The sequence below is a fragment of the Tachyglossus aculeatus genome, chromosome X2 (genome assembly GCF_015852505.1).
Source record: "Tachyglossus aculeatus isolate mTacAcu1 chromosome X2, mTacAcu1.pri, whole genome shotgun sequence".
Classification (NCBI taxonomy): Eukaryota; Metazoa; Chordata; class Mammalia; order Monotremata; family Tachyglossidae; genus Tachyglossus; species Tachyglossus aculeatus.
In genome coordinates this window covers 6,706,962-6,722,647 of record NC_052100.1, presented here as the reverse complement: position 1 = coordinate 6,722,647, position 15,686 = coordinate 6,706,962, and the positions used below count along the sequence as shown (strand labels likewise).

At 50.2% G+C, this 15,686-nt stretch overlaps 1 protein-coding gene across 1 annotated transcript; it reads right to left on the bottom strand.

Moving 5' to 3' along the window:
• Window positions 1–85: 85 nt before the first annotated feature.
• On the bottom strand, window positions 86–10,714 carry SQSTM1 (sequestosome 1). The gene is made up of 8 exons (XM_038770837.1): window positions 10,425–10,714; window positions 7,145–7,240; window positions 4,998–5,227; window positions 4,672–4,831; window positions 4,167–4,256; window positions 2,852–3,102; window positions 2,346–2,544; window positions 86–1,405 (listed from the first exon to the last, which is right to left on the bottom strand). The coding sequence occupies exons 1-8, from the start codon at window positions 10,615–10,617 to the stop codon at window positions 1,248–1,250; spliced, it is 1,377 nt and encodes a 458-aa protein (XP_038626765.1). The 5' UTR covers window positions 10,618–10,714; the 3' UTR covers window positions 86–1,247.
• Between the last annotated feature and the right edge of the window lie 4,972 nt (window positions 10,715–15,686).

The following is a 15,686-nucleotide window of genomic DNA, read 5'->3' as shown; positions in this document are numbered from 1 at the left end:
GGGGGGGAAAAACACCACAACTTAATCTTTGTATTTGTGGATAAAAATATTTTTAAAATGCTGAAATAAACTTTTGTAGCCATACTGTCAGATGCAAGATATTTTATTTGAGTCCAAAGCTGCTGCTTTAAGAGGTTTAATTGCAGAACATATTTAAAGGTGATCATGTAAAGACTTACACTAGCAACTGACATAGCCCCACCGGATCTAATAACTGAAAACAGCATTAAAGTGGTTAATAGATTAGCTCACCTTTTCTCAGCTGCAACACTAGTTTCTTTGTGGTTCTTTCCCATTAAGAGAAAGGCCACCCCTCAAAGCTTCCTGGGATCTGATGACTGGTGAATTTCTAGCTTCTAACCTCATACAATAAGCAAACTAGACTAAGGTTCCATCGAGGGGCACAGGGTGAAAAGGGACTTAGGATGTCTATTTTCAGGGTTGAGAACATGTCCAGAGGGTTTAGGGGCAGTCTTGCCTGAAGGCAGAGATGGACCACTCCAGCTCCTTTCTCATCCTATAATTTTGTGATGAATGGTCTCCAGTCAGGATAAAAGTGCAATATAAAAACACAGCTGGTAGAGTCCCTTAAAATGACTAATACTAGCTCTCCCTCTCCCGGGTCCCCTGGTCTCATTTAAGACACTCATGCCACCCTGGATTTTCCTTAAACCTGTCTGATTTATGCTTGCTACTGAATGGGACATTGTAATATTCCCCAAACCACTATCAGTATGTCATTTCCTGTCTGCTACTCCTAGACATACATGTGTGTATACACACTTGAAGCACAGCCTCAGTTTTATTGGGACAAGCTCTTAAGAGTGATGGGATGAATGGGGTAAGACAGTCCCATATGGTATTAGGGTCAATATAATTACTGTGCTTCTTAGTTTGTGACCAGTCAATCCCCTTACAGAACAGCAGAAAAGCTTCTAGAAGAGTGGGATGAATACTGATGGACTTCTGCTGCCTCCATGCTGGACGGTGGAGGTGGGAGGGAGAGTAGTAAGGGGGAGGTAAATGAGAAAGAGGGAGACTGAGCTCTCTAGGGAAAGGTCCCTCACCCTGGAATCAAACTCCTAGTCTAAAATGGCTTTAACTAAACCCTCGCCCCGGGAACCTGGAAAATGAATATGGGTAAGAGCCAGTGGGCAGGGGACTTTAGTTTAGCGAGGTGTAGCTAAATGATTTGCTCAGCGTGGACAGCAGACAGGCCAGACGCTGGCTGGGCTCTGGCCTCGCCGTTAAGGAGGAGGTGGGTTTTTGGAGTACTGAATGGCATCCAGCGCTGCCCCAATATCACAGTTCTTGGTCTGCAGGAGGCGGGTCAGCCAGCCCCCTTCGTCGGAGAAGCCCATGGAGAGCATCTGGGAGAGCGATTCGATCAAGTGAGGATCTGCTTCTGCAGGAGAGAAGAGGGATTCGGATGCAGAAAGGGAGGCGGCAGTCAAGCTAGACCCCCTCCGGGCTACATTTTTTCATCTTTACACCACCATCTTCCTTCGTGAGGGGGCACATGGAACTCCTAGAGCTTGCATTTGAGAGACTTGATGGGACATTAATCTTGTTAGAAAAGGCCCTAGTTGTTGGGCAAAGGCGTGTCTGAGGGCAGAAAACAGCTGGGAGAGAGGACTAAAAGCTGTTAGCATAAGGTATAGGTCTAATCAGATTTTTTTTGGCAGGGGGGAAGAGGGAGGTATTATCAGGGCTGCATTATGGACAGCCTTTGGTCATCCAGAAGAGCTCAATGAAAGTTGGTCAGGGACTTTAGGGAAGAAATGGAGAAAAACCACATTTCTCAGGATGTAAAGGGGCTTGACTCCTGCCCTTAATAAGCACTTAGTACAGTGCTCTGTGTACAGTAAGCACTCAATAAATACCACCGATTGACCACTTTAAGGACTGTTCCTGGGTGAAGCCAAGCCCCTGCCTGGTCTCAATACAGGTGGCAGGATTTCTGCTCTTGCTTTCCCTTTCCCTCATGAAGCTGGGGAACCTTTTCAGAACTGGCTCCGTAGAGATAAGCTTCTCTCCCCTTAAACTGATGGGAAGGTAGGGCAAGGAAGAGTGGGGCTGATGATGAGTTTGGGAGATTTTTCCGGTATAAATCCCCATTTGTGAGTGCAGCTCCATCATTAATCTGAGGGCTATATATCTTTTTATTTTTAGCTCCACACCATTCTGTGATCCTCAGTACGGCTGAGGTTGATCCTAGTTTGGGGGTAGGAAAAAAAGCAAACAAAAACAGAGGAGCCCCAAATTCAGTCCAGAGATTCTGCTCTGGAGTCTACCAGGGAGAGGCTGAGCTAGAGAGTAACTAAGCCTCACTTAGGGTTACTTGCCTGGGGGAAGGTGGGGGTAGAGGGCCGCTTCTCTCAGTCCCGTCGGTCCTTCTTCTTGAGGCGGGTCCACAGAATATGGATCTTCTGATTCCGGCATTTGTAGAGACTGCAGTTCTCCTGTGGAAGGGTCCACTTCTTTGGAAGACAAGTGGGTCCAGTCTTCATCTCCTCCTGAACAATTACCAGACTCTGCCTGTTCCTGCAGGTAACAAGAACAACAACAAAAAAAGTCTATGAACGCACTCCAGTTGGGGTGGAAAGGTCCCTTCATGGAGCATTATTCTAAAAGCACATAATGAACCACTCAGGAAGACCAAATACATTTGCCTTAAGTGTTTTATTATGGAATGGAGGAAGGTGTCTGTGAAAATTTTTAAGTGGGGTACAGTGCCATTGCTACAAGAGTTGCGAGTCTGGAATTGTGGGAGTAACGCAGATCTATGAGGGAGGCAAGAGCAGCCCACGGGTGATGGATAAATTAAACGGGGGTGGATGGATCAATTTACTTGAGGCAGCAGGCTCTGCTCCAGCTGCACGGGAGACTCCACCTTGATCTTCTTCATCTCCTCCGAGAGAGACGCCAGGGCACTTCCAGAGCCGCCACCCTCCTCCTCCTCGGGCCGGTTCTGATCGGAGGAGCAGCTGCTCGGCTGAGAGCCCCCCTGAGCGTCGGAGCTGGAGCGGGAACTGGGCTGCGAGGGGGGACTCACTCGGCTTCTCTTTCCACCGTGTTCGACGTCGATATCAACTTCAATGCCTGGGAATGAGATGAGAGTCACAGCTAGCCCAAGCCCTCAGGAACAAGAAGCAGCGTGGCCTAGTGGAAAGAGCCCGAGGCTGGGAGTCAGACGACTTGGGTTCTGATCCCGGCTCCGCCACTTGTCTGCTGGGCTCCTGTTACCTCATCCTTAAAATGGGGATTGAGATTGTGAGCCCTATGTGGGACAGGGGCCGTGTCCAACCTGATTTTTTTTATGGTATTTGCTAAGCACTTACTGTCTGTCAGGCACTGTACTAAATCCTGGGATAAATTCAAGATAATCAGATTGGACACAGTCCCTGTCCCTCATAGGGCTCACAGTTTACAGATGAGGTGACTGGCACAGAGAAGTGACTTGCCCAAGGTCACACAGCAGACAAGTGGCAAAGCTGAAACTAGAACCCAGGTCCTGAGTCCCAGACCCATAATCCCTCCACTAGGTTATTCTGCTTCTCATGAGTCCACGATAAGCACTTGCTATTCACCCCACAGCACTTATAGCCATAGTTTATTTTAATGCCAGTCTGACCCTTTAGGTTTTAAACGCCCGGCGGGCAGAGAACATGTCTACCGACTTTGGTGTCGTACTCTCCCAAGAGAAGCAGCGTGGCTCAGTGGAAAAGAGCCTGGGCTTTGGAGCCAGAGGTCATGGGTTCAAATCCCGGCTCCGCCAATTGTCAGCTGTGTGACTTTGGGCAAGTCACTTAACTTCTCTGGGCCTCAGTTACCTCATCAGTAAAATGGGGATAAAGACTGTGAGCCCCCTGTGGGACAACCTGATCACCTTGTAACCACCCCCGTGCTTAGAACAGTGCTTTGCACATAGTAAGCGCTTAATAAATGCCATCATCATCATCAAGAGTGTAGTCCAGTGCTCTGCACACAGAAAGCACCCAATAAATACAGCTGATTGAGACATTTTTCAAAAGCCATCCATGGTGCTGGTCCATTTCCCTCTAGGAGGGTCAGTAAATGCCGGCCTCCCCCTAACAGCACTGTGGCGGGGGAGGATGTATTAGCGCTGGGTGTCGATTTCCAAGCCCAGAAGGCAGGGGACTCACCAAGGGGGCTCAGGATGGCAGCCACACTCTCCCCCACGTCCTGGAGGAAGGCAACGTTGGGATCCTGAGCTGAACTTTTGGAAGTCGAAGCTTTAAAAATATTTAAGATTAGGTCACGATTTTGACACGCTCTTGAAGTCGGAAAAAAGCCTAAGCAGCACGATTCCACTCTCCCACTCCTTCAGAAAGCCAACCTGCCCTCCGGGGAAGTAGATGGGACTGGTCCTCTGACCCCAGCTTCTCTGGGAGCTGGAGTTATGGTTAAGTTAGGGTTAGATTTTTTAGACTGTGAGCCCTCCAAGGGACAGGGATTGGGTGTAACTCCCACCTGTCTACTTGGCAAGCACTTAGTACAGAGCTCTGCACCCAGTAAGTGCTTAATAAATAGTATTACTGATAATAAAATACTGTTTACTGCTCCCAGTTCCCACACACCCAAGACTGTTATATGGGCAAAAGAGCCAACATGCATCCCCCCGACAACACCCAGTCCCCTGCCACGCACCTCGTTCCTCCGATGAGTCTGGGGGCGCGTCGCTCGCCTGGGCCTGCCCAGCGTTCGGGCAGGTGGGGGCGGGTGGGACGTGGCCACAGCCCTGCATCCACGCAAAGGGTGGAAAGCCTCCATGGCGCATCTTGCGGAGCCACCGGCTGCGGGAAAACCACTGAAAGAGACGCAGTGTCCCAGGAGCATTAGAAGGGTGGCTTAGCGGGACTCCCTGTGGGGCAGAACCCAGGCCTGAAGGCTCCCGGGGGCTGAGGGGGAGCCTCCAGTGTATTGGCTGGCAGTTTCCCCTCTCCCAGGGGGAAGGGGCTGGGCTCGCTGCTCACCTCAGCGGGGTAGAGGAAGGGGTTTTGAAATACGAGCATGTGGTGCTCTTTGTGGATCCCCTTGGCCTCACAGGTGCTGCACAGATCGTAGTCCGGGCAGATGCTGCACTTGAATCGGGTCCCCACCACGGGGCCCTGACAGCCATCGCAGGTCACGTTGGGGTGCACCATGTTCTGGGGGGGCTCCTGGCTGCAGGGCGGGCGGTGCTCCCGCTTACATTCCCTCTTCTCTACAACAACAACAACAACAACAAAACCATGAAGTGCTTGCTAGGTGCTAGGAACCGGGGTGGACGCGAGGCTAGGATATGGGACCCAGTCCTTGACCCTCATGGGGCTCACCATCTATCGAAGAAGAATTGTAGTACTTGTTAAGCACTTACTATGTGCCGGGCACGATACTAAGCGCTGGGGTAGAAACAAGCAAATAAGGTTGGACACAGTCCCTGTCCCACATAGGGCTCGCGGTCTTAATCCCCATTTTATAGATGCGGTAACAGAGGCACAGAGAAGTGACTTGTCCAAGGTCACAAGTGGCGGAGTCAGGATTAGAACCTATGTCCTTGAATCGCAGGCCAGTGCTCCATCCACTAGGCCATGCTGCTTCCCTGAGTAGATCTTGTATCTACTCCAGCACTTAGTATAATGCTTGGCATCTAGTAAGCCCTTAATACCACATTTATTTGTACTTCCCAAGCGCTTAGTACAGTGCTCTGCACATAGTAAGTGCTCAATAAATACGATTGATGATGATGATGATGATGATTATTATTATTAGGCCAGGTGGCCTCCCCAGCAGTTTCAGAAGTGACAAGTCGGGACTGTCTAGTTGGAATTTGCTCAAAAGGTTTAGCAGGGCCAGTCGTTAAAAATCCACACATAGTTCTAAAGCCGGATTCAAGCCAAGCACCGCCTTTCCCCTGCTCTGGAAACTGGGATTGTATTCTGAAGCTAGAAATGTGATCACAAAATGACTAGACGGCAATGTTCCAGACAGAAGCCATCTCAAATACGCCAGCTGGTACACCTGGAGTCTTTATAGGCACAGTGGAGGCTGCGCCCATTGTGTGTTCTTGTTGGGTAATAAGGAAGTATATTAGAGAAGCAGTGTGGCTCAGTGGAAAGAGCACGGGCTTCAGAGTCAGAGGTCATGGGTTCGAATCCCTACTCCGCCACATGCCTGCTGTGTGACCTTGGGCAAGTCACTTAACTTCTCTGAGCCTCAGTTGCCTCATCTGGAAAATGGGGACTAAGACTGTGAGCCCCACATGAGACAACTTGATCACCTTGTGTCCCCCCCAGCGCTTAGAACAGTGCTCTGCACATAGTAAGCGCTTAACAAATGCCATCATTATTATTATTACTACAGGTGTGCTTGGACACATCAGGGGCCTTGCTCCAAAACCACCTGGAGAAATGCAAAGAAAGTTCGTGTCCTTTCCCAGAAGAGCCACAGTTCAACCCTGCCAATGCGAGCGCAGACAGCAGCAGTCCCGAGCCGAATAATAATGGCATTTAAATACCTACGATGTGCCAAATGCTGGGGTCGATACACGATAATCAGGCTGGACACAGTCCCTGTCCCACGTGAGGCTCCCATCAAAGCAGGAGGGAGAACTGGTAGTGAACCCCCATTTTACAGGTGAGGAAACTAAGCCACAGAGAGGTGACTTGCCCAAGGTCCAACAGCAGACAAGTGGCAGAACCAGGATTAGAACCCAGGTCTCCTGATGCACAGCCCAGAACTCATTCCATTAGGCTTCGCTGCTTCCAACACCTCACAGTCAGTCAATCATATTTACCGAGTGTTCACTGTGTGTAGAGCACCATACTAAGCACTGGGGAGAGTACAATATAGAACAGACACTTTCCCTGCCCACAATGAGCTTACAGTCTAGAGGATGAGCTTAGAGACACACACACACACACACACACACCGCCCCCCCCCCCCCCCACCCCCGAAAATAGGGCCAAACCAGTCAGGAGGGGACTTGCTGCTCTGCAGGGCCAGTTCTACCCAGCTGTAAAGGAGTAAGCAAGGACAAGGCCAGATAAAGCCGTCACTCCCAAGTGCAGCCTCCAGACCCAGAACCGCTCGGATCCCTCCGCCCCATCTCAGGTGCTATTCCTCTTCCAGTGGCTCTCACCTTTGATGTAAATACGCAGGATGTTGTCCTTAACGTACGGCAGGGCCATATTCAGCTCTTCGTCGCTGGAGAAGGCAATCATGTCCCCATCTTCGTCTGGATGAAACCAAAAAAACACACACATGCTGCATGAGCTCTTGAACCACCCCCACCCACCGGCCCCACCATATCTTCCTCAGGGCTGAGAGATGGTGGCTTTTCTGGTCCGAGAGAATGCCTCCAGCACACTGGCTGACAGCAGCAAATCGATGGGGGGAGAAAGCACCCCTTCTCCTCTGGCCCACCCCATGGCTTTTTGAGCCTCTGAGGCCAGAACTAGTATCTGAAACAGAAGCACTCTTCCCCTACTTTGGTCATGCCTTTTATTTTTCCTCCATAGGTCAGCAAGTTTTAGTTTCCTTCTGTATAGAAGAGCATTACTATTATTATAAGAGTATATTGTAAAATATAATGTAAGATGTAGGATATTAATATATTGTCTGTGATATACTAATATAGTTAATAATATCAATAATGATTATGGCATTTGTTAAACACTTACTATGTGCTAAGCACTGGGGTAGATATAAAATAATCAGGTCACAAACAGTCCTAGTCCCACATGGGGCTCACAGCCTAAGGGAGAGCGAAAACAGATCTTGAATCCCCATTTTACAGATAAGGAAACTAAGACCCAGAAATGTCAAATTACTTGCCCAAGGTTCCTTAGCAGGAAAATGGTGGGGTCCGAAGTAGGACCCCAGTCCCGTGCTTCATCTACTGAGCCGTACTTTTCATTTTACCATTCAAGGGATCACAAAGATGCCATGCACTTCTCAAAACACTCTAGATTTGGGGGTCTCCATTCAGTCGATCATATTTATTAAGTGCTTAGAGAAGCAGCGTGGCTCAGTGGAAAGAGCACAGGCTTGGGAGCCCGAGGACATGGGTTCTAATCCCGGCTCTGCCACTTGTCAACTGTGTGATTTTGGGCAAGTCACTTCACTTCTGTGGGCCTCAGTTACCTCATTTGTAAAATGGGGATTAAAAGTGTGAGCCCCACGTGGGACAACCTGATCACCTTGTATCCTCCCAGCACTTAGTACAGTGCTTTGCACATAGTAAGCGCTTAACAAATGTCATCATTATTATTATTACTGTGTGCAGAGCACTGTATGAAGCGCTTGGGAAAGAACAATACAACAATAAACAATGACAAACCCTGCCCACAACGAGGCTCACGGTCTAGAGCATCAGGTTGGCAAGAATTTGAGGGTGCTGTGCTCCCGCTTCACTAAATTACAACATCTTGTCCTGCTGACAGGCTACAGAAAGTGTTAAGCGTGCAGCTCAGACCCATTCCTTAAGTGCCAGTCAGTTAGTCTCTGCAACTGAAAACCAGCAGCCTAGACACAGTGATTCATTACTGGAAAACAAACAATCGGCCACACAAGTCAAATCATCTAGAATGGTCTGCTGACCTAGAAGGACATTAAGTGCTCTGGGGATTTTTTTTCCTCCTGGGTACTGCCTGCAGAATTTGAAGATGGTCCCTAATAAAACAGGCCAAAAGAGAAAGAAAAAAATCTTCCTAATATCGGAACAAAGGGTCCGCTTTAGCCATCAGGAACTATTACCAACTCGGGCTGGGAGCCTTGCCGTCCGCTCCACAGCTAACACCACTGGCCCGATCCCAGAGTCAGCCACAGAGCTGTTGACATCATCTATGCGGCAGACACCCAAAAAAGTGAACAAGGAAGCCATCTTTGCAGCTCCAGAAGAGGAAGAGGGGTGGCAAATGTGGGAAAGAACTGGGAAGACAACATTGCTTTTTAATAAGCTACTGTCCCCAGCAGTAAGAGCTGGGCATAGAGCAAAGCCGCTTGAACAAAAAAGCCAAAGGGTCACGGAAGCTCCAGTAACCCGCTGCATACTTGAACAGTAGAAGTTGAGCATTTTCAGGAGGCAGGCGGTCAAGGAGGAGGACGGCTCAGGGGGGAGTAGTGGCGAACAGGAAAAAGGCATTGCAGAAGTTAATACTACAGGACTCCCCATAGACTAACTGCAACCAGACCCAATGGTGGAGTGTGTGCGTGTGTGGCGGGGGCCCCTCCGCTTGTCCTGAAATTAAAGAGGGTGTCCAAGAAACTCTCACCGAGGGCAACTCAGGAGAGATAAGAAAAGGGAGCAGTTATGGAGGGTGGTATAATGGACGATTTGGTAGATTCTATCCTAGCGTTCAGGAGCTGCTAGTTAATCACCAAAAACGGAGCTCCCCGCCTAAGTGACGTTTCCCCCTTTTAGACTGTGAGCCCACCGTTGGGTAGGGACTGTCTCCATCTGTTGCCAATTTATACTTCCCAAGCGCTTAGTACAGTGCTCTGCACATAGTAAGCGCTCAATAAATACGATTGATGGTGATGATGATGGTTTCCAGATGCAGAAACCGAGGCCCGAAGAGGTTAAGGTGTGTGCGAGGTCACCCTGCAGTTAAAGGGGCTTCCTAGGGGGCCGCCGGATGGTAGACTGCGGGGCCAGAGGGCCGGGCCTCCTGGGCCCCGGGGTCAGGGCCGTCGACCGTCCATCGCAGGGTCACTCCAGAGCAGGCGCGGGGAAAGCGGCGGACCTGCCGGCAGAGGCGCCGCCCCTTTCTGGGTCGTCGCCTCCCACCTCAGTGCTCGCTGCTTTTAATATTATTATTATTATTATTACGGTATCATTAAGCACCTACTCAGGGCCAGCGCTGGGGCAGGTACAAGCCAATCGGGTTGGACACAGCCCCTGTCATCATCCTCATCATCAATCGTATTTATTGAGCGCTTACTGTGTGCAGGGCACCGTACTAAGCGCTTGGGAAGTACAAGCTGGCAACATACAGAGACAGTCCCTACCCAACAGTGGGCCCCCGTGGGGCTCACAATCTCAATCTCCATTTTACAGATGGGGGAACTGGGGCGCGGGGAAGTGACTCGTCCAAGGTCACACAGCAGACAAGTGGCGGATCGGGGATTAGAAGCCACGATTTCTCACGCTGCCCCCTCCCCCCCCAGTAGGGCTCCGGCCGGCCTATTTCTACACACACCACCTACCCCCAACGCGCTCTCTCTCGCTTCCTCGGCTAGGGTCGCTCGCTCACACCCCCTGTTATCTCATACGTATCCCAGCGCTTAGTACTGCGGCTGGCACATAGTAAGCGCTTTAAAAATAACATAAAAAAGAAGAATAGTGAGAAAAAAAACCAGCAAGCGCGCACGCAGGCCCCCCCACACAGACAGACAGTGTCTCCCGGGCTGGGGCTCACCTCGGTAGTAGGCCTGGAAGGTCCCGGGCCTTAGCGCGGGGAACACCTGGTCCAACCGGCGGAGTAGTTGGTCGCAGCAGCCGAGCCCACCGGGCGGCTCCGGGGGGCCCAGGGTGAAACGGCGGATCTCACGGTGCGATTCCTCCTTGCCCAGCAGGTAGGCCTTGACCGTCAGCTCCGGGGACATGGCCATGGCCGGGATCGGAGGCTGGGAGCCGTGGCGCAGCAAAGAAAGAGGCAGTTGGAGGCGGAGCTGCAGCCGCTGGCGGACACCGAACTCTCCCAAGGCCAGCGCCGACGACACTGGGCGGGCACCCAGCGGGGCCGCCCCTTATACACCGCGGCCTGCGAAAAGGCTCCACCCCCCCCCCGCCCCCCCGTAAATCCCAATCGGTAGCCTTTGGGAAGCCCCCTGCGGTGGGCAGGGCGCTGGGCCGAGCGCTCACACCCCATCCCTAGCCCCAATCAATCAATCAATCGGATTTATTGAGCGCTTACTATGCGCAGAGCACTGTACTAAGCGCTTGGGAAGTACAAATTGGCAACACACAGAGACAGTCCCTACCCAACAGTGGGCTCACAGTCTAAAAGGGGGAGACAGAGAACAGAACCAAACGTACCAACAAAATAAAATAAATAGGATAGAAATGTACAAGTAAAATAAATAAATAAATAGAGTAATAAATATGTACAACCATATATACATACATACAGGTGCTGTGGGGAAGGGAAGGAGGCAAGATGGGGGGATGGAGAGGGGGACGAGGGGGAGAGGAAGGAAGGGGCTCAGTCTGGGAAGGCCTCCTGGAGGAGGTGAGCTCTCAGCAGGGCCTTGAAGGGAGGAAGAGAGCTAGCTTGGCGGAGGGGCAGAGGGAGGGCATTCCAGGCCCGGGGGATGACGTGGGCCGGGGGTCGACGGCGGGACAGGCGAGAACGAGGACCTGCCGGTTTCGTGCTAAAACAAGTTCCAGGTAAGGGGCTGGATAACAATAAAAATAAGAATAATAATTTGGGCATTTGTTAAGTGCCTACTCTGTGCCAAGCACTGTTCTAAGCGCTGGGGAGGATACAAGATCATCAGGTTGTCCCACATGGGGCTCACAGTCTCAGTCCCCGTTTTCCAGATGGGGGAACTGAGGCCCAGAGAAGTGACTTGCCCGAAGTCACACAGCTGATAAGTGGCAGAGTGGGGATTAGAACCCACAACCTCTGACTCCCAAGCCCGGGCTCTTCCCACTGAGCCACGCTGCCTCACACCCGTGTGGTATTTATTAAATACATCTCCATCCCCCGCATCTTACCTCCTTCCCTTCCCCACACCTGTATATATGTATATATGTTTGTTCATATTTATTACTCTATTTATTTATTTATTACTTGTACCTATCTATTCTATTTATTTTATTTTGTTAGTATCTTTGGTTTTGTTCTCTGCCTCCCCCTTCTAGACTGTGAGCCCACTGTTGGGTAGGGACTGTCTCTATATGTTGCCAGCTTGTACTTCCCAAGCCCTTAGTACAGTGTTCTGCACACAGTAAGTGCTCAATAAATACGATTGCTTGATCGATTGATTGATTAAAGGCTTTCTACGCACCGAGCAGGTGCACCAAGCACTGGGGGAGGTATAATACGTTCAATACGAAACTGGGGTAGATACCGTACAATCCAGACATTACGATACTGGGGTAGAGACCGGGAGCCCCGAGTGTCGGACAGGGACCGCATCCCACCCAGACCTACCCCAATACGGTGCTCAACACAATACAAGCACTTAAAGACCGTATTAATTCCAATCGTAACCATCAGATCAGACACAGTCCCTTGTCCTACACGGGGTCCAAGTCTAATAAATACAAACGATTGCGGTGCTTGTTACGCGCTTATTATGGGCCCCCCATTGTGGGAGCTTCCAGAAGATCAGAGATGGACCCTGTCGCCCACATTCTAAGGGGAGGGAGACAAGGGATTGGATCCCCAGCTGACAGATGACAAAACCGAGGCCCAGAGAAATCAAGTGACTCGCCACCCAAGGTCACCCAGCAGACGAGGGGCAGCGGAGCCAGGATCAGAACCCGGGTCCTCTGGCTCGCAGGCCCTGGGCTCTTTCTGTTAGGCCAGGCAGCCTCCCTGACCTGCTGTCAGTGGTTCCTGGGGCAGAGGAACCCCTCACTTCCCCCACTGTTTTCTCCCCACTTTTAGACTTTGGTGCCGCCAGTCTAGAAACGGATTAGACTCAGAGGAATTTTCGTGTTGGGAATTCATTCATTCATTCAACCGTATTTATTGAGCGCTTACTGTGTGCAGAGCACTGTACTAAGCACTTGGAAAGTACAATTCGGCAATAGATGATAAAGACGATCCCTACCCAACAATGGGCTCACAGTCTAGAAGGGGGAGACAGGCAACAAAACAAAACAAGTAGACAGGCATCAAAACAAGCAGAAAGTAGATGGGAAATTGCTTTTCCTCTCTCCTAGTACAACCTGCCTCTTCCTCAGAAACTAGTACAGACCCTGGGAATTCCCCAAAGGAGATACTGACTCATCGTTACAAGGCACTGAGGGTGACTCAGCTAAATCCTACAGGTACAGGGTCCAACTGGACTGCATAATCATTGGAGCATTGGTAAGTGCTTTACTATGTGCCAAGTGCTGGGCTAGATACAGGTTAATCAGGTTGGACACAGTCCATGTCCTGCAATGGACTACATCCCTAACTCTGCCCTCTGTGTCACTCACTCATCCAGTTGTAAGCTCCTCCCTAGGCTGTAAGCTCCTTGAGGGCAGGGATCAAATCTACTAACTCTATTATATCATACCAGGCAGTTAATAGAATGCTCTGCACATAGCAAGCACTCAAAAAATCCGATCAGCTAAATGAAGCATACCTCATGTTTACAACCTGCTCAATGCCTGTTTTCTTTTATTTGGCCCTCTGGATTCCCACATTTCTCCAGCTTCCTCCTTGTTCCTGCCCCCATTCCCACACCCACTCGTTTTCTTGCTCCTTTTTATAGCCTGATCAGGGCTCGTGCTGTCACTCATCCACTGTGTGGGAAGGAGAACCGCTGGGAAAACACCAGGATCCTTGTCTACCTGTGGTCCCATCTCCCTCAAGAGGGTGAGCCTTGTTTGGGACAGGGACTGTGTCTGATCTGACTGATTGGTTTATATCTGCCCCAGCATGTAGCACAGTGCCTGGCACATAAATCAGCCTTTAACAAATCCCCCAGTTACCATTTTCAGGGCAGCCACCCTGTCTGATTCCAATATGGAATCATGTCCTGGAAAACTTCCAGGAAACGGCACCTGTGACATCACAGCCCGTGCTGGGGTTGGCGCAAATGACACCATGGGCATCCCCTTGCTCGATATAAGGAAGTCCCCCTACCCTGTCCCTCAAGGGTAGGCCGGCTGTCCCGAAAAGACCCCCCCTCTCCCAGTGCCCTCCCCTCAGAACCACCTCCCGCAAAGCAAAGCTGGTTAAAGGAGAAATATTGAAACCCGAGCCCCTTCTGGTCCTGTTCATAACTCCCACGCCTTAGTTCAGCAAGCTAAGGGAGTGTGTGAGTGGGGGGCACGGGGGTTGGTGGGGGGGAGGGAGGGGTGATGAGGGGTGGGGAAATGAGGGCCAGGAGGAGGAAGATTTACAGGTCTTTGCTTTCTCCTAGAGCCGAATCACTTTCCTCAGGCCCAGGGCTGTCCCTGCTTAGTCCCTTCTTGAGTTTTCCAGATCCGAAAGGAAGAGTGGGGGCCGCTGACCGGTTGGTTGTCCATCCACAGGCCCCCTTCTGGGGCCCCGTGGGCAGGGATAAAGGTACTTTCCCTTGAAAGTGACTCAACAGCTCAGCCCCCCTCCTTCCCTGACCTTAGTCCTGGCTGGCAAAGTCCCAGCACTTAGTTCCACCACCAGAGGAACAAACTCCCCCATACTGGAACGTTCTGGAGGCCCCAGGCCCACTCTAGGCCCATCTAAGCCCACTCCAAGGTGATTAAAGGCCCCCTCCAGAGCAAAGTCTGTCTTTCACTAGTGTCCCGGACTGTTGCAGTCGCCCAGGGTTCAAGGATAGCCCCGCTTGCGTGCTAATGGATCAGGCTGAACTAGAGAGGGGTGGAAGAGAGCCAGATTTTTGGAGACAAATATTTGTTTCTAAGATTTAGTCATTCATAGGTAGCAGATGCTGATCTCCTCTAGACTGTAAGCCCATTGTGGACAGAGAAGGTGTCTGTTATATCGTGTTGTACTCTCCCAAGGGCTAAGTACAGTGCTCTGGACACAGTAAGAGCTCAATAAAACGATTGATTGATTGATCTTTTGCTTAGGCCCTGAGCTCTGCTCTATACCTTCTGCTCTATTATGGGTATAATGATGATGATATTATTAATGATATTTGTTAAGTGCTTGGGACAAGCAATGCCGTAGGTGCATGATAATCAGTTTGAACACAGTCCCTGTCCCACATGAGCCTCACCGTCTAAGGGCTTAAGAAATATAGAGGACACCTACTACACAGCCCTTATCAAGAAACTTTTTTTAATGGTATTTGTTAAGTGCTTATTATGTATCAGACACTGTTCTAAATGCTGGAAGGTACAAGTTGATTAGGTTGTAATCTAATTGATTCTGTAGCCCAGAAACAATAACAATCTTAATAATAATATTAAATTATTTGTAATCTTGATAGATGTCTGATTTGGCTATTTTGCTATATAAATCCAAGGTTCAGCTATGAGGCCTTCCCAGACTGAGCCCCTCCTTCCTCTCCCCCTCCTCCCCCTCCCCATCCCCCCTGCCTTACCTCCTTCCCCTCCCCACAGCACCTGTATACATGTTAGTACATATGTATTAGTCTATTTTACTTGTACATATTTACTATTCTATTTATTTTATTTTGTTAATATGTTTTGTTTTGTTGTCTGTCTCCCCCTTCTAGACTGTGAGCCCGCTGTTGGGTAGGGACCGTCTCTATATGTTGCCAACTTGTACTTCCCAAGCGCTTAGTACAGTGCTCAGCACACAGTAAGCACTCAGTAAATACGATTGAATGACTAGCAAGACCGTGTCTACCAACTCTGTTATTATCTTACTCTCCCAAGGGCTTAGGCTGGGGCTGAGGGAGCAAGGAGCCCGGAGGACCGGGTCTGAGGGAGCAGGGATGCGGGGACCGAGACTGAGCAGGGAGCCATGAGGCAATCAATCAATCAATCAATCGTATTTATTGAGCACTTACTGTGTGTAGAGCACTGTACTAAGCGCTTGGGA